The following is a 19,557-nucleotide window of genomic DNA, read 5'->3' as shown; positions in this document are numbered from 1 at the left end:
CACTCCACCACACCCAAATTTTTCCTGCCCGTCCGGTGGGGGAATCGAATTGGTGACCCTCCGATCACAAGTCGCTTCTCCAACCTCTAGGCCACGGCTGGCCCCATAGGAAGAGAACTTGATAACTAAAGGCTCTGGTTCCTGTGCTACTTTTGCTGACTCAAGAAATCACAAGTAACCCAACATATACGTATAATGTCACCAATGGAGAGGATATATAGGGTGAATAATACTCTTCTAAGCACAGAACCTTGGGGGACTCCGTGACTGTATAAGGAGGAGTCATCATTAACTGAATGTCGATCTGATGTATAAGACTGAAACCAGCTTAGCCAGTCCCTTTGGATCACTGTTACACCACAATAAGCGGAGCATATCGTGCAGTGCCCCGCGCCGCTCTTGGTTTATCTCACCACGTCATGGTCCACCTGATTCCCACATACAGACAGAGGCTGAAGCTCGCCAAACCTGTGGTGAGAACATCTAAAAGGTGGGCCAGCCACCCCGTTGTTCCTGTTTGGATTCAACGGGGTCCAGGAGGGGCGCCGGTCTTCGGGTGAGACAGAACCAGGTGCTCAAATGACTTCATGACTACAGGCCTCAGTGCCACAGGTCTGTAGTCATTAAATCCAGTGATCCTCACCTTCTTGGGGACTGGAACTATGGTGGAGGATTTGAAGCAGGCTAGCATGTGGCATGACTCCAGAGAGGTCCAGAGAGTCAAGCAGATTGTGTAATCTTGCGTTCTCTGCTTCAGAGTTGAACTCCTTCTTCAGTGAGGTGATTTTCATTAGACTCAGCAAGTCGGATGTCAGAGCTGTGTATACACCCATTTTTCTTCTAATCTCTTGACTTGGTACAGTTTGCAGTTGTATGTTGTCAATTCAGATTGTAGTTTCTCAACCATGTCCATCATTTTGTACAGTTCACTCTCAGAGCATTCCTGCCTTAATGTTGTATGAGCATCTCTGACTTGGACCTTTCAGTTCTCATACACTGACTTGAATTTTCTTTCTCTTTGTGCTGATTCTTGCTCTTTAAACTCAAGAGTCTTAGGTGCCTCTCATGAGAGGACTTCCTTGTCTGGCCTACAGCCATATTGGGCATCACTACAGTCTTTTCTGTGCCAGCACTATCTTTAGCAAGATTCCCTATATTTTCTGTCTTTGTTGCATTAATCTTTGATAATCTGCTCAGCTAAATAATTGCTGTCACTATGAACTGACATTGTAGATTTCAGGTATTAACTCTTTCGAAAACAGGAGACTTAAACATAAGCATGTGAATTATAGCAATAGACAGTGAGGTACTCAGATTACACCTTAGTCATTGTAGTCTGTGACTTGAATGACAGTGGCTCTGATTGCACTCAAACAGTGATTTACGATGGTAAAAACTCTAACACCTGCCTGCATAGATATAGTAATAAGTAATAGTAATAATAGACGTTATAAAAGTTTGTCATCTCTACCGAAATATCACTAAATACAATTTTTAACATTTTTAACATTTAACACATTTTTTAAACATTTTTTTAACATGTAATAGTTTATGGCAACTTGAAGTACATAAATTGCACAAAATAAAATAAAAATGGACAGTAAAAAGAAAATCAACTTCCAATGTTATGGCAGCCTACATGCACCACTTTCATATCACCAGCTACAATAGGAAACCCTGAAAGTAACTTAATGACCCCTTATATCTCAAAGCACTTATCTGTTACTGTAGCAGCATGTTGGTACAGAAACAGCAAACCTGCGACACAGGCACACAAGGGTAGGGGGCAGTAAGGCTGTGGTTGTGCTTACTGAACTTTTAAAAAAATAGTAATGGTGCACTGACCAAGATTTGTTGGCCGCTTTCATCACTGTTGGCTTTGTAGTTGTTAGTGGCATACTAAAAAGACCATACAAAAGTTGAGGAAATAAATGATTATGTTTATTTTGTTTAAAAAAGAATTATCAGTAAATTGTAAAAAAAAAAACAAAAAAAAAAACAGACATTAAGAGAAAATAAATAGGACTCAGAATTTAGTAACACAGAAATTGCTAAAAAAAAAAAAACAGTTGTCTTTGCACTGTGCTCTGAAGCAATAATTAGTAATTAATAGTAACTATATTAATTCATGTGTCTATTGTTTGTCTTGATAGACAGAGGGACAATCAAGTACTTGGACTTTGCTTAAGAAAAAGTACTATGACCACACTGTGCAATTTACAATAATTCTGATCATAAAAATATTGGTTGAAATATGTTTTGAACGGTAAATTTATTTTCAGCTCATCAGCCATTACAGATCATCCAAAAAGCACATTTTGAACTATGCCCAGAAGTAGCTTTTTTCTGTTAGTGAACTAGGTAAACAGTGGAAATTTAAATTTTTTTTCATAACCGACTTGATTCTTACTTTATTACTGTTTTGCCCAGCTGCTTTCCTTTGAAGACCATTGCTAGTTTTATTTGGTTCATTCTTCTGCTAAAACTGGAATTTGTGCACTGTTTTGTTGTTAAATGAATAGTTTATGTTAATTGTGTTATTGTAGACTTTATCTGTTGTTATTACTGGTAGAATAAATGCTATACACATAAAGTTGTCCTCTTTGTTTTCTGTATTTTTACATTGGTCACTTGACGTGTGCTGATTCCTGTGCCTTTGATCTCCTGATTTAAAGCTAACTACCAGGTGGATAAAATGATGCTATTTATATGTCATCATATGTGTTTCCAGGTGCAAGTACTACACAGAGGTATCACCAAGAAAAATATTTTATCTTTGCCTTGACACCACAGCAAGTTCGAGAAGTATGCATATCCAGGTGGGACTGTTTGTCAATAGCCCGATTATTCGGGTTATTCCTGAGTAAAACATACTTTTGTCTTTGATGTAAATAACAAAATGATAAATACATGTTTTTAACTTTGTTTGTTTACAGGGATTTTCTACCAGGTGGCAGAAGGGACTATATGGTTCAAATTCAGCTGAGGTGAGCAGGTTGAGTTTTCTGACCATAGAATATTAGGTCTTGAGTTTCTTTTTTATTCTTTCTTTTTTTTTTTTTTTTTTTTTTTATAATTTATAGTGCAGTACACGGTGAGAACACATATTCAAACAATACAAGGGTGCAGCATATATAATCGACAAACCACAGCACAGAGCATACAAACAAGACATAAAATAGGCAAACAGATAGGACATTGAAAAAAAAAAAAAAAAACCCTCTCAAATAGTAATAATAATGAAGATAGTAATTATTGTATAATGAGAGACTCTAGTCTTGTGAGTTATATAAAAGCAGCAACCTAAGCCAGAATAATTATGACAATCAGCAATAGTAATTATAACTATTATAATGTTGTTCTGAAGCTATGATGTGTTGGGCGTGTGTGTGTGTGTGTGTGTGTGTGTGTGTGTGTGTGTGTAGGGGGGGTCTTTAGAAGGTTGATGACTGAAGTCCAAATGGAGAGGGGTTCAGTTGTATTGGGTGGAATATTCCATGGAGATGTAATTATTGAGTAGGTTTTTCCTTTTTCTTTTTTTTTTTGTTTGTTGGATTTCCAGTTTATGAGGATGGTTTTCTTGGCGATAGTTAGGGCAGTGAGGATTAATTTAGTATTTGAACTTATCAGTTTACTGTTGATGTGTCACCCAGTAGGCAGAGGGAAGGAGATAGGGGGATGTGGCAGCCCAGAAGATTAGACAGCGACTTGATGACCTCAGATCAAAATTGCTGAACAGGTGTGCAGTACCAAATAGCATAGATGTAGGTGTCTGATTTTTTTCCTTGCAGTTGGTACAACTATCTGAAGAGTAACTCATTTTTGACATTTTCTGTCTTGTATTATATTAACTGTAAGTTGTATTGTAAGTGTACTGTAAGCATTTTTTTGTGATGTGATGGATGTTTTGGGCAGATTTGATTCCAGAAATTGCCATCAGAAACAATCAATAAATCTTTTTCCCATTTGATTGTTGGTAAGGAGATTGTATTATCTGGGTGTGAAATAATTCTATATATTTTAGAAAGAAGTTTTTTTTGTTGATTGGATGTTAATTAGGTCTGGGCATGATGGGGGAGGATTCAGGTTATTAGTTATTATGTCAAATGCCATTTGAATTGATGATTTGAGTTGTAGGTATTCGAAAAATTGATTGCTCCTGATGCCATGTTCCTGGACCAGGTGCTCGAATGAAACTAGTGTGTTATTCTGGAAGATGTGATTTAAATGGGTGATTCCTTTTCTAAACCATGTATGGAAGAGAAGTGGCTTCTTGTTGCTAAGAAAATCAGGATTGTTCCAGATCGGAGTGAATTTAAATGGACCCAATGTAGAATTTGTGATTTTGTGGGATTTCCACCAGGCTGTCAGAGTTGCTGATATTGTCGTTATTTTGAAACGTTGGTGGTATTTAACAGAATGACTGAGAAGTGGTAGGTCCGAGCTAATGTTTTTTTTTTGCAAAAAGGTCTTGAGATTCTTGACAACTTAGAAAATAAAAAAGATATTGAGCTAGGAGGTTTAACCTCCATTTGTTAATATAAAGTGGTTCAAAGCAAAGCTCTATTTGCCTGCTTAGGTTGGTGATGTCATGTACAACAACAAAGTACATTGTGCGCAAAAGATCAAATTCTTAATTAAATCTTTTACAAGGGCTCTGAATGATTGTCGCCCTATTCAGAAGCTTTGAGATCCATCCTTGAACTTGTTTCTTTTTTTAACACAACAATAATAATGTCTTCCATGACTATCCATGGCAATCCATGATACCTCGAGAAAGTGCATCGACCAATCAGAATATTCATAACCTGTTCACCACGTAGTGGCGAAGTTTCTGGCTGTTTGGCAGCACTGTGAAATATCCTAATATCCTCCTATCTCCTATCCTCCTGTCTTTTGAGCTATACTATTAATGCGGTGTCTGAAATAACAAGGAGAACAGCATAAATGTAATAAATAGATTGTAGATTCTCCTTTGTGGATTTGGATGGGATTGTGAAGCACATAGAGCTTTCTTATTGGAATGCTGTCGTTGTTCAGTTACCTGCTCTTCAGGGGCAGTAATGTTTCACATGAACACTAATGCACTGATGGAAGAGCTATCATTTGAGTGCAATACCATGTATACGCTGTAGGCAGACCAGGCAGGTCAGTCAGACTACGCGCTGTAAGTGTAAGCAAATCACATTAAATAACTTAATGAATGTTTTCTTGATGACTACACCTTCCTACATGAATGTGTCAACATCTCCTGACATCACAGGTAATTTGAGTCTTTTTTTTTTTTTTTTAAGAAATATTCAGGCTCTTAAATGTTTCTTTGTTGTTTTTTTTTGTTTGTTTGTTTTTTTTGTCTAGATTTTGCTTGTCAGAGACAAGTTGCCCTCAAGAGGATAATTACCCTAACAGTCTTTGTATAAAGGTTAATGGAAAACTTTTTCCTTTGCCAGTAAGTGCTTCTTTTAGTCCACAACAGTAATAATATTCCAATATATAATTTAAGTATCCTGAAATTAGTATGCTAACAAAGTATTTTATTCCTGTAGGGTTATGCACCACCACCAAAAAACGGCGTGGAACAAAAGAAACCTGGAAGACCTCTAAACATTACCTCCCTTGTCCGACTGTCCTCTGCGGTACCCAATCAGATTTCAGTGACATGGGCACCTGAAATTGGAAAAGTGAGAACGTCACTGGAACTCTTGTCAGCTTGTTCTGTTTCCTCTTCTTTTTCCAGTCCTTGAATTGGACATCATGTTTGGGGACATAAGGAATGACATTTCTGTTGTTTGATCATATTGTCTTTCAGACCTATTCTATGTCTGTGTACTTGGTAAGGCAGCTGACGTCACCACTGCTCCTACAGAGGCTGAGGATGAAGGGTATCAGAAACCCAGACCACTCCAGAGCATTAAGTAACTAAAATCAAAACTTACATGACGTGAATCACCCATCAGTATGATTAAATGCACAAAAGAAATTAGGTTACACAGTTAAAAAAGTAACATAGGTAACTGGACAATACATCGCTGAAAATCTTAATACATCTAGGCCAGCGCCTGTCTCTTAAAAAAAGTACCAAAAAAGTGTCATCTGTATTCAAGATCAAGTGCAGAGCTGTTATGTGTTTGTTATTTAGCTTGGGTTCATAGAACTGGAAAGCTTAAGTTCTGTTTGGTTTGGTTTATGTTTGGTTTTGGCATGTTCTGTATGTAAATGATTTTTTTTCTTTTCCTGTGCTCTTCCCCTGCTTTCTGTGTTCCAGTTAAAGAGAAGCTAACAGCAGATCCAGACAGTGAGATTGCTACAACAAGCCTTCGAGTTTCACTTATGTGCCCGGTAAATGAACAATCATCTGACGAATGTTTATGTTGTTACAGTAAATTTCAAGTTACTCTGACAATATAAATTATAGTTTGTAGTGAAATGAAACGCCTTCAAAACAGGTTCACTGCTGCATACATTGCTTTCTGCCATAGTTTCTCTTTTGAATCTACCATTAGGAGTTCTCAAACTTAGAAAACTTGCATAACAGGCAGGCAGGTTGGAGCAGCGTCTGCTGTGATGTGGACACTGCACTGGTCTGTCATGGTGAAGAGAGAGTTGAACTGAAAGGTGACACTCTTGATTTATCGGTCAGTCTATGCCCCAACCCCCACTTGTGGTCACAAGCTGTGGGTAGAGACCATAAGAACAAGATCTTGGATCCAGGTGGTCGAAATGAGTTTCCGGCCTCAGTCTTAGAGATAGGTTGAGGGGCAGTTCAGGTTGTTCAGGCTCCTGGTTAGGAAGCCTCCCAGATGTCTCGCTGGGGAGTTGTGTCGGGCATGTCTATCCGGGAGGAGACCCTGGGGCAGACCCAGGACACGATGAAGGGATTATATCTCTCGTCTGGCCTGGGAACATCTTGGTATTCCCTTGAATGAGCTGGTGGAAGTGGCTGGGGAGAGGACAGTCTGGGCTTACCCGCTGAAGCTGCTATCTGGAATCAGATAAGCGGAGGAAGATGAGATGAGACACGACCTTTTTAGGACAGGATGCAGTAGCTGCCATATGAATATCTGCACAGATCCATACAGCAAAAATGCAGGGGCTAGATAACACTTAGGGTTTTCAGTCAGGCTTTAGTTGATCTGATACAAGCAGAATGGGGATCTGCAGTTGTGTGTGTATGTGTATGTATGTGATGCATAGATCATGGGATGATGGAAGTATATCAAAAAACAAACAAAGAGATAAATCAATAAATGCAGTGTAAGCTACACTATAGAGACAGAAGGATTAGGGCACCTGACCATACCAATAGGGTCTTCAGTGACATAGCATTCTAAATACGTAGACAGCTTTGCAACTGTAACAGCTTCCACTCTTCTGGGAAGGCTTTGCACAAGATTTTGAATTGTATCTGTGGGTGCAGTAGAGCAATAGTGAGGTCAATCACTGATGTTGGACAGAAAGGCCTGGCTTGCAATTTTTGTTCCAGTTCATCCGAAAGGTGTTTGATGGGATTGAGGTCAGGAATCTGTGGGCCAGTCAAGTTCTTCCACACCAAAATCGTCCAACCATGTCCTTTGTCCATATAGACATGTTGGATGGAAGAGCAATCATGCTGAAGCAGAAAACTGTTGCCACAAAGTTGGAAGCATATCATTGTTCAAAAATTCTTGGTGTGGAGAAGCATTAAGATTTCCCTTCACTGAAAGTAAGGGGCCTAGCCCAACCCCTGAAAAACAGCTGCATAAAGAGGTGTGTCTGGATACTTTTGTCTTTATAGTGTATGTAGCATTAAACTTGTGTTTATGCTTCAAAGTTTGCATTGCAATTAGTTCAGTGAAGAAACATTTGTACATTAAACACAGGGAGCACTGTACAGCACAGCATGCAATCTTTCATCACGTCATTAACTGGTAGTGTTAGCAAAGACCACTGTGATGCTACCAGGGTAGAGACGATAAGCCAGGCACACTAGCCTTCAGCGTTAATAAGCCCTTGTGATGTGTAACCAGTCAGATAGTCTTTTGAATTATTGTTCAATCCCTAACATCAAATCAGTACAAGTGATCGACATGCCACTGTTATTCTAGTGTCATTGTGAGTGATGTGGTCCTTTTGATTTTTGGCAATAATAAGCAGTATATCGTGTTCCATATACTGCTTCTCTGTGACTTAGAGCCCCATTTCCAAATAAATCAGGTCTCTACGTGAACATAAATAAAGATAAAATGGAGTCATTTGAAAATGAACTGTGTTTGCCAACAACAGATCTGCAAAGCCTTCCCAAGCCTTCTCCTTGTACAATGATCTGTATGTGGTGAACCTAATCCCTAGCTTGTGAATGACTGAGCCTTTTCTGGTTGCCAATGAGCCGGTTTATCTGCAGAATGTTCCAAATGGGTATAGCATTCTACAACTTTCTCAGTCTTTTCTCGCTTGTGTCTCAACAATCCTGAATTATTTTTGCTGCTTTGGTCAACCAGTACATGGCACATGAAAACAGAACGTCACTTGCTTTCCACTGCCAGTGCCACTCTCCAAGGGCTATGGTAATTTCTGGTTTATGCTTCAGTTGTGTACTACGTTGTTATGCCAAGCCTAGGAGGAACCTGTGCATAACATAAAAATGGACTCAGATGCAGTCTAAACAAAGTAGATTTAGTTTCATCTAACCATCAGCAAATGAAAACCCCTGTTTTGTCAAGATGAGCATGGCCAAAAAAAAACCCAAACAAAACAATCTTGAATAACCCAAACCGTCTTACCTACAAATACAAGCAGCTTAAATAGCCCCTTAACTGGAAACAGGAGAAAAAAGGAGAATTAAACAAGAAGGGCTTGCCACCCCTACAGCTAACTGGACTGCTTGATTTAAAGACCTTTTACAGTATGTACAACCCCCCCCCCCAAAAAAAAAAAAAAACAAGAAGTGTGAGAGTGTATGATTGTCTGTATTTGTGTGTTGGCCCTGTGATTGACCAGTCCAGGGTGTCCCCGCCTCTCGCCCGTAGTCAGCTGGGATGGGCTCCAGCTCCCCCACGACCCTGACGGATAAGTGGTATAGAAAATGGATGGATGTTCTGACTGACCTCAGCGTGTTTTGTCCTATAGCTGGGAAAGATGCGACTGACAGTGCCATGCCGGGCAGTTACCTGCTCTCACCTGCAGTGTTTCGATGCTGCCCTCTACCTGCAGATGAATGAGAAGAAACCCACCTGGATCTGTCCTGTGTGTGACAAGAAGGCTGCATACGAGAGTCTCATCATTGATGGGTTAGACTGAGATTTTGGTAGATCATCTAGTTAGTCAGGTGCCTTGTGCCTCTGTGCTTTATCTGAAAAATTCAGATATATACTCAGAGGTTCTTTCTGAATTTCACAAATTGATTTTTATTGATATTACATACATATCGTAATTTAATACCAGATATTTGCTTTGATTTTGGATATCATTAAATTGTGATATAGCAAAGTGTTGTTTTCTCCTGGTTATAACAGCTGTATTACAGTAAAGTGATCTTCTGAACTTACTTGACTGTTCTAGCTAGAAGGATTGGTATCTGATGAACTAAAGCAGATCAGTTTCTTAACCGAACTCTGCTATATTTCGTCCCCCTCACCTACTAAGCCTTGTTCTCCTTAATCCGTAAGCATTTCACTGCCCGCAAGACTGAAAATTAGTGTTAATGAATGTGAAAATTTAATTGGTTGCATCCATGATTGACTGTGTTATCTCTTCTCTGTTTTATCAGCTTCTAACTATTAATCGGTCATATCAGCTGTTGCTAATTAAACTTAATCCTGTGAACCATTGTGTCTATGACAAGGATATCAGCAGAGAATTGTGATTTGAGCACCAGTTTGGTGGGGACATCCCTGATGTAACAAAAAATAAATTAGTTTGTCTAGATTATTTGTTCTTATGTACATTAAAAGTCAGATGGGATCATGAAGTCCTAATTCAAGGGCAGTTAAATGTTCAGTTACTGTATGCTGTAGATTTGAGTGTTTTATTCTTTTCTTTTCTATTCTTTTTTTTCTTTTATTCAGTTTATTTTTAGAGATCCTGAATGACTGTTCAGATGTAGATGAAATTAAGTTCCAGGAGGATGGAACATGGTGTCCCATGAGACCAAAGAAAGAGTCCGTCAAGGTTCCCTCTCAGTCATTTCCAAAAATTGAGAGTAAGTATGTCATCTCTTAAATTGACTGTACCAACCAGCTAATTGTACAAGAGTAATAATAACTAGTATTTTGTGTGTATTAAAGCCTGATACACAAACACTGTCCTGTCCAAAATATTTGTTATAGGACTGCATGTGTGTTAATCTGGTGCTGAAATGAATCCCTAACAAATGCACTGTTTGAGTAATGTTAAGATGTTAAAAACTACAGCGGCCACCTCAGGGAAAGTACATTTATGGTTTTGGTCTTTTGACAGTAAAATATTTTTTGAACAAACCTTTGTCTTTCAGCATCAGCTCCTTTGCGGCAGTCTTCAGTGGTCCCCCATTCTGCTGAGCCCAGCTCCGCCAAGAAAGCTGATGTGATTGATCTTACTCTAGAAAGCTCCTCTTCTGATGACGAAGAAGAGGACACAGTCCCTCCACTGAAGAAACGATGTGTTTACATTTCCAAGAACGAGGAGATGCATGCAAAGGGGTGAGCAAGCCTCTCTGTGTTGACGGACACACCTGCATGTACTAACCTTTTTCCCAAATAAACAATAAAAAGTAGACGTGCACCGATTGCAATTGTCTTGGCCGATTCCGATTTCTGATTATTTTTTTTTTAGTTTGACCTGGCGATAACAATTTTTGCCAATTCCGATTTTCTTTCTAAGAACTATAATTGATTGACAGCATATACAAACAAAAATCAATTTTTCTTCAATGCAATCAGATGTTACTTTCCTAATAAAAAAAATTATTAAACTTTACAATTTCCTCTCAAGATACAGCAAATGGAAAGAGCTGCAAATAACAATCAACTGAAAATGAGCTGACACCCAACTTTATCAGACATATGCAGCAAATTTAATAACATAACAAATGTCAGTCAATTTACAATATGCTTATAAGTTCACCAGAGCTGACGTAATCTATCAGCTTTCTGAGCCCTCTTTTTGACCTTTTCTCTGCTTAGTTTCTGGACTGTCTGGGGCCAAAGTTAACTTCTGCTTCTGGGCTGACTCCTTCACTTTACAAACAGTGGTGAAACAGCACACGGGAGCTCTGCTTGTTCTTGAGAAGTCATAGTATTTATTTACCGACTGACCGTGACTTGCACCGGACATTTACGGTCAACTCGAGCTTATGGCTAACTGTGTACACTTCTGCTCTCCTGCACACATGCCACTCTCTTGTTCCCGCTCCACTACTCACTCGCATACGTACGTGCTACGTGCGCTATTTCTTAAAGGAGCCACGCTACTCTGGCAACACTATTCTCAACTATGGAGAATGGCTGTTCAAACTACAAGTTACTGCCTGCACCGCTGTGCGTACGACGTGTGCCACATGCGTAATACGGACCGGCTTGGGATCAGATATACAGCCCTTCTAAGGACAGCCTGTTCACGTTCTGTTAAAACCCACTGTACCAAAGGTGGGCTGCAGTTCACCTAGGGGGCACTGGCGAGATACTCCTCAGTGAACCAGAGTGAATGGAGCTAAGTGGTTAAAATAATTATTTATACCTGCTTCTAATCCAAAATGCCCAGATTTTATTTTAGTTTTTTCAAATATAATATTGATTATATATCAGAATTGAAAAGAAAAAATACTAATACCCATTGTTTTTTTCTTAGAGGGCATGCTGTTTTGCCTATGGAGCACTAGCATTCTGCTAATGTATGCTGATTAGTCAGTTAAAGATTTACGATTAGCAGTGTTATGTTATGGTAAGTAGTAAGGTATGGTACTTCAACAAAACCACAATAATATGGTTTCAGTTTTGTGTATTATAGTAGTATATATTATAGTATGTATTTTCCTAACGAGAGCTGCAGTAAATGTTAGAGGTGTAGTTAAAACAAAATACGAACTTGAGCTTGATTGATGTGTGAAACCAAAATGGCGAATGCCATAAACTGGCACATATGCTGCAAATACTTGAATAATCGCGTAAAGCCACGAAAATTTAAACTAATAGAACTGTATCAATTGTCTTTACCGTTCAAACCGAAAACACAAAAAATGTTAGCAGAAAAACTTTTTTTGCGCCATAAAAGTTATATTTTGGGGCTCCATCTCCATAAGCCGCCATTCATTTTGGACTATTAATATACTCTATATAGAAAGAACTCCCACTCTCTTACAGTTGCGGTTATCGTGGGGGGTGCTCGCAAAATAGTCCTAAATGAATGGGGGCCTATGGAGCTGTTGCCCCAAAATGTAACTTTCACGGTGCAAAAAAAGTTTTCTGGACTTTCCAGGCCAGGCCAAGTATGCAGAAAAGCTTTTCTGTATGGCGTAACGAATAATGTTTCCACATAAAGCATGTCCTCAGAGATTGTTGTTTTCTCTCAGAGTGTTGACCTACCAGCCTGCTGTGTGTGTGCCAAACGTCCAGGCTCTGGACCCATCGTATCTGACCTCTGCGCTTGCTGACTATGCAGTCCCCTTCCACCCTTCTACCCTGGGCACCATCCCGACAGACATGCAGAGTGAGTCATTTGGATGAAATGACTTCAGGCATTATAGCTGGCCACTATGTGTTACTGTCGATGATTTTTTCATTCTCTTTCTTCTAGGTCTGGATTTGTTTTCCTTAATTCAAGCAGATCCTCAGGTATGTTAGTTACAGTTTTCTGCTGTTAAGGCCTGTACAGTACATGATTTCTAGATCATCTTGTCTAAAGAACAGATTTGCCAACCTGTATGCATATTGCATAGCAGACATCAAAATATACTGGTATGATTTGTAACTCTAAACTATGCATAAAGCAGGTGCAGTGCTCAAGTCTAACTGCAAGAGGCGGTAGTATCTAGCCTGGAAAAAAGCAAAAGAAGAAGAAGAGTTTGACCGTCATATGGTCGTGGGATTCATTCCCCTGCCTTCAACCAAATTCCAAGAAGGGATGATCAGTAATCATGGTTGACAAATGCTTAACATCATTTCAAGAGACTGCAACCTAATTTTTTTATCCCTCTGTTGCCCTCCTCACTCCAGCTGAATGGTTCTTCAAATGGTCTTTAGAATTTCATTTATCCCCAGACTTGGGGATATGTGGAAAATTGGAAGACCTGCCAACAATTAACTTAATGTTACATAATTCGCTAGCTTGCTCGCTTATTTACCAGGCATTTCAGTTGGCAAAGTATTGTTATATTGACTTTTCATAATATTGTATTCATAATTATTTTTGCAGCCAAACCTGCAACCTTAAAGAAAGGAGCAGATCATGGCAGCATGAGAACAAGTGCATGTGCTGCAGAAAATATTACCTTGACATTTACAGAGGGGTGGGTGTGTATGTGTATCTCAAAAGTTCACTGGAAAATGTCAGGAGCAAAACTGTTGCATCATGCATTTTGCACATTGTGTAATTATGATTTTGACATTACCAAGAAGCAGGCAGATTTCTCAACTAACCATGTAGCTCGAAGTGACAAAGTCAAGGGATGGACTCAGTTTATCTGAGAGACGAGTAGGAGGGCTCCAACTGAACAAAAACTGGGGAACCACTCATGAGATATTGGCTGTTTGGTTTGACCTCTGACTCAGGCAGTTACCTGAAAGAACATGTTCTCGTAAGTCTTGTTGGACTAGTTAGTAAAAGGGTCTGTATTTTCCAGTTCACTATGATTCAATATTGGCATGTAGATGTCTTCAGCCTTTGACTTTTGTCAAATGTGAAATTTGGAACAGATCAAACCCTGTGGAGTTGAGTTACAGCAATTTTTTTCCACTGAATTTTGTCACACAAACACGGCAACACTGTTTGGTGAAATCTCACAATTTTCTCAATAAACCATCATCATGGTCTTAAAGGTGCAACATGTAAGATATGGCCAGAATTTTAGCTATAAACATTGATAAAAATTAACATTATCAACAGCTTGCAAAGGAACAACAACCTTCAAGGCTGCGAGAAAAAAAACATACTGAATTTTAGAGGCTTGCTTGCTTGCCATTTGGTGCCATTAAATCACTCAATAATTAAGGAAGATGCAGCGTCTTCTCAACTATGTAGTGTTACAATAATCTAACTTTAACCCAAAAACAGTTGTCCCAGCAGGCACACACAGCACAGTAGTTGTATTCTGAGTTAATGTTACATAGTAACTTTAACTCAGAATACATTTTAAAGTGCTTCATTTTGTTACTTTTCAAGCAAGTGCTTTTAATTGTAATTGTACTGAATATAATACTTCAGTACTCTTTGCACCTCTGGGTTTAGATTATGCCACCAAGAGGATTTTTTTTGTAGATCTTTAGGGGTACAAGCCCCCACAGGTTTGTACTCCTGGTAGTGCTGTCTTAACACCAAAGTTAATGCACAAATGTGGTTTGGCTGACGAAACAACATGAAAGAGGGATTACAAGTGAGAATGATAATTAATGTAACTATATTGACAGCAGGTTATGCCATTGAGTTCGTGATTAATGGTAATAACATGGTGAAATATTTTTGACTAAAATTTGAAAATCAAGATTGTAGAAACCGAATTGGTGGATGTTCAGGATTTACAGAACTGTCACACACTGAACAGGAAAAGTTGTACTGTAGCAGTAAATGATGTTGATCCCGATCAACTTGTTTTTACTGGTCAGCATTACCGGCCACCGATGTTCCTGGACAACCTGACAGGCGGCATGCAAAGTGCAGCTGCAGCCAGCACCAGCTCAACCCTGGTTTCTTCCTCCAGCAGCCATTATGACACTAGCACCCATGCTGCCAGCTCCATCCATGAGACCCGGGTCATCACAGGAGGAGGCGGGGGCACTGGAGGAGGGACTGATGGCAGCATATCAGATATCATTTCACTAGACTGAGCCACATCTCACTCAACCTTTTCAGGCCGGTTTTCCTGTGTCCTTTTTAGCCCAGATCTCATATGACATTACATGTACATGGCATGTTGAATTTTACACAGAAGCACCCAGATTGGTTTACATGAGCACTTTGATGTAGAGGTGCACTGATTGCAATTTTCTTGGCTGATTCTGATTTATTTGTGTGTGTGTGTGTGTGTGTGTGTATGTGTGTCTGTGACCTGCCAATACTGTTTGTTTTTTTTTGCCTATTCCTATTTTCTCTCTTATAACTATAACTGACAGCACATATAAACAAAAATCAACTTTTTCCTTTTTCATTTTGAATTTTCCTTTCATAATAAAAAGAATTATTAAATTTTACAATTTCCTCTTAAAATAAAGCAACTAGAAAGAACTACAAATAACAATCAACTGAAAATGAGCTTTACACTCAACTTTATCTGGCATACTTTACCAAACACAAGCAGGTGCAACAGATTTATATAACAAAACAAATATCAGTTATTTATGTCATTTTACAGTATGCTTATAAATTCACCAGGGTTGAAGTAATTTATCAGTTTTCTGAAGCCTGGAGGATGGCTGGTCATCCGTGGTCATAAATTCAATAATTTTCCTCATAATTGCTTTGGTCTTTTCACTACTCATACCAAGGAAAGATAGGAGCACTGCTGGCTTGTGTCTGGCACTGAGCTCTGGCTTTAACTTTAGCTTTAGTGGCTTTTCCTTTGCTGGCTTCTTCAAACTGAGTATGTTCAGCTGAGTGATGATGTTTTAAGTGTCTGATTAGGTTTGTTGTTCCAGACATTTTGTGGTTGTGAAAATCGGCCGATTCCTATCCCTGATTGGTCGATCATCGCATCTTGCAAATACACACCATCAATTTGGAATCTCATCTTTATATATTAGATCAGTGCACCTCTACTTTGATGACCTGAACTTTTTCACAATGTTACAAATTTTATCTAGGCATGTTTCCTTTTGCCCTTGGGTTTTTGCAATTACCTATCTGCTATGGTAGGGAATGGTTTGATTGCCAAGGATAACATTGCATTTAAGTGCCATTTCCTTTGAAGTTCTCTTGACTTCAGCATTTGGGAAATATTCTTTTTTGATTTAGGCTTTGTTACTTGCTTTAGCCCTGATTTAATCCAATATTCATGTTTTAGCCCTGGTCTGCCATATACTTGGGAAAATCTCTAGTACAAGATGGTAAAGTTACGCCATTTTCCACATCACTATTCTTTACAAAATGCCCAAACATGGAATGGTGGAAAGGGGGATGCATTGTTGTCCTGCCTTAACATTGACAACAGAGGTAGTACCACAGCTGAATCAATGTCTGTAAAAAGGATGGGACTGCTAGATGCTGCTACATCCGAAATCACAAAAACTGAAGCAGCATTATACTGATGGTGTTTGGATCAGTGTAAAAAAGCAAGACTGACATAATGACAAGTCGGCTTAATGGAAGTATTGCAGGATCTCTGTTTAAAAAGGGCTTCTATCTCTTTCTGGCTTGGAAAATCTTTTTTTTTTTCACCAACCATTCAGTGACTTCAGCTCAACACTATTTTGTAATGAGCAGGGAGCATACAGTCTGTGGAATCAGTGAAACCTGCAACCTTTCACATCACAGGGTCATTTATTTCAGTGTTCATATCAAAAATATAGCTAAGGGAACTTTAATTTGTAGTTTCTTTATATCTCATTAGTCTTTTGGCCACCCATATATATAGGTGTAGAAATGTTTTAATAACCTTTCCACCCTCACTTTGCAGATGTTTTCCTGGCAGAAAGTTAAAAGTTTTCTTCCAGTTGCTCCAGTGTTGGAAATATTTAAACATTGAACTCTTTGTTTATACCAGTCATCCTATTCTGGCTTGGTTGACCCAAACTATGTGCCTAATTGTTATGGGACAGTCAGGTCAAGTGGAAGAAGAGCTTGGACTCCCTGCTATTAGCAGATGTTTCACAAAACATCCAATCCAGTGAACTGATAGTTTGAAGTAGGCAGTCCCTCTGTCTAAAAGACTTGTGAACTGATGAACAGAATATTGACTGCGGTGGTGTCTGACTTTTTCAAACACCATGAACAGGGCTGTTTATGTATGTTTTTACTGTATCTGTGTTTGCCCTCTAAGTCCTTGTTTTACCTTTGATTCACACAAATGGGAATCATAGAAGGCAGGTCAGTAATCCAAGTGTTGTCATTGGTTCTAAAAGCTATTAGTCAGTGATTTCATGAGGTTTGTTACAGGGCAGCTTTTATGTCACACCAATATAAAATGTCTATTTGTTCTTTTGTAATTTAGTCAGAGCAATAATAATTTAACTTGTGTTAGGTTAAATAAAATTGTAAATGTAATTCAGATACTCAGTAAAGGATTCCATCTGATTCGTACAACTCTGCCACTCTGCTTTTCAAATTGTGACCCTTTCCTTCGTGTATAGTCAGCTTATTAGCTTATATAATTTGCAATCATGATTTATTTTGTTAGAGATATATCCTCTAAGTAATAGTTCAAAATGTAGCCAAATAATTCATTTGCTTTCTTTCAGCAAGTGCTATTTTCAGATGGATATCAGTCTCATGTCTGTGTTAAACACAGACCTGGAGTCAGTGGTGTCACAATTGTCCAGATCCACAATTCAATATGACTTTGTTTCTCAAGGTCACAATTTCATTTGATTTTCAATTTAAGCATTTCTTTCAGCACTGACAGTTATTATCTCATCTGTATTTGTAAAGATCAACAGATCACCAGTTTTATGGCCTGACAACTTTCAGTAAATGTTTCTAAGTCTTCTTTAAAAAGACAGCTTGACTTTATCTGAAGTTTAGGGATAGGCAAGAATCCAGAGTTCAACAAAAATATGCTGCCCCTCTGGAATTCAACAATAAATAAAATCTGTCTAAGTAAACCCCCTTCACAAACAATCGGTAAAGGATATCTGGCGATGTTATCAGTTCAGTTCTTCACCCATGAGTAAGCCCTGTCCCCAAATATATCAAGGATCTCTGAAAAAGAAAATGAACCCAACATCTCTGAAGCTATTGGAGTTATCTAAAATGCCTGATATTCATTATTGAAATTAAAAGCTCATTTTGATCGATTTCTGATTTAGAATCAAAATCATGACACCTCTAATAAATACATCTGCTAACACTGAAGTTCACTGCTGTTTTTGGATTTTGTTGTATGTTGATGATGCTGTTTGGTATGGGATTGATGGGCATGACATTAACTTTTGCTCAGTGTTAAAACCTACACTAAAGTCCACTTTCTCACAGCTGACAAAAAGCAGTAACATAAAGAGGGACACAACAGGGCAGCTACTGTATGATACCTATATTATCTGAATTGCTTGCTGTGTAAGTGGACTCCCAGCCATCAGGAGCTCAATCTCAGGGACCTACACTCCACTTTTCTGGGCTTGATGGTCTGAGTTAATTAAAAAAAACTGACACAGACAAAACAGTGGCAACATCTGTAACTGAAATGCAGATCTTGATGTAAAAGTTTGGGGAATGTGTAATACTTTTAGGTGAGTATCTGTTTTATTCAAACATTAAGCTAATGAACAGTTTCGAGTTGACATATTAAGGTTGTGATAAGGAGCGGTTCATGTAAATTATGGGGGGAAAAAAATCTTGATTGGGCCCACTGTGAAAACAGCCAGTAAAACGTTGCTAAATTCCATTTCCCTTCATTTAATTGGGGTAGAGGCAAAAGTTGCCAATACAGACATCTAAAAACCTGGATAAATAAAAGCACAACTATAACACGAAAAAGAGCAAACCCTTCGTAAATATAACATAATAGATAAAAAAGTAAAAATATGCAAGATCAGCAACACCACGAAATTCTTTCCTCAACTTTAGAGAACCTTTGCTGACAGCAAATATAAAAAGTGTAGAGTGCTTGCCGAGAGGACACTCTTTTGTGAAATTAGTGATGAGCACTGTCTCCATTCACCCGAACCAACCAACCAGTTCACCCCACAAAAACCCAACCCCAACACTTTTCTTTTTTCATATTTTGTACTCTTCATACATGAATGGATTTTAAAACAGAATCCGGATCACTTGGATGTTTCTCTTATGACGCAATGTTAACAGACTCAGAGAAATGTACTAATTTTTGTTTGCTTCAAATTCATGAGATTTATTATGCGGTTGAGTTATTATAAAACTGTCTGTTTTCCTGTATCTGTAAATTTGCAGCATTTTCAATTGTGATACTATGTATGGGTGTATTTTAATTATTAAATGTTTTCTTTTTATACAGTGATTTTATTGCTAATTCAGCATCTTATTATTATTATCCTGGTCTGTATTATTATTTGGGTCTGAATATATTCACAACCTATGTTCTTATTACAAATATATATTCACAACCACAACCCACATTTTTATTACAAATATACAGAAATCATTACACGGCCATGTTTTGTGACTCTTTCCACAGTTTTCAACATAGAAACTTCATTTAAATATAAAAATATTCAGCTCATTAGGGACATGATTCCTACTTCTTTTCTCATTAACACCTATTTC

General features: G+C 38.4%; 1 protein-coding gene across 7 annotated transcripts in view; it reads left to right on the top strand.

Moving 5' to 3' along the window:
* pias2 (protein inhibitor of activated STAT, 2) overlaps positions 1-19,291 on the top strand; it is a 31,129-nt gene extending 11,838 nt beyond the window's left edge. For 3 of the 7 annotated variants that reach the window (XM_046386074.1, XM_046386073.1, XM_046386078.1), the window contains 12 exons: positions 2,732-2,819; positions 2,937-2,987; positions 5,359-5,449; positions 5,547-5,681; positions 5,810-5,915; positions 6,266-6,339; positions 9,106-9,266; positions 10,044-10,177; positions 10,469-10,655; positions 12,524-12,660; positions 12,748-12,785; positions 14,772-19,291. In XM_046386074.1, coding sequence (XP_046242030.1) covers positions 2,732-2,819; positions 2,937-2,987; positions 5,359-5,449; positions 5,547-5,681; positions 5,810-5,915; positions 6,266-6,339; positions 9,106-9,266; positions 10,044-10,177; positions 10,469-10,655; positions 12,524-12,660; positions 12,748-12,785; positions 14,772-14,993 — 1,424 coding nt within the window. In that variant the 3' untranslated portion in view covers positions 14,994-19,291. Of the gene's footprint in view, positions 1-2,731; positions 2,820-2,936; positions 2,988-5,358; positions 5,450-5,546; positions 5,682-5,809; positions 5,916-6,265; positions 6,340-9,105; positions 9,267-10,043; positions 10,178-10,468; positions 10,656-12,523; positions 12,661-12,747; positions 12,786-12,940; positions 14,279-14,771 lie in introns of those variants that run through there. The other 4 variants (XM_046386077.1, XM_046386079.1, XM_046386076.1 and 1 more) reach the window with 3 other exon arrangements.
* The last annotated feature ends 266 nt before the right edge of the window (positions 19,292-19,557 follow it).

This window comes from Scatophagus argus, chromosome 4, assembly GCF_020382885.2.
Source record: "Scatophagus argus isolate fScaArg1 chromosome 4, fScaArg1.pri, whole genome shotgun sequence".
Classification (NCBI taxonomy): domain Eukaryota; kingdom Metazoa; phylum Chordata; class Actinopteri; family Scatophagidae; genus Scatophagus; species Scatophagus argus.
The sequence above is the reverse complement of the archived record's forward strand: the minus strand, read 5'-3'. Positions and strand labels throughout refer to the sequence as shown.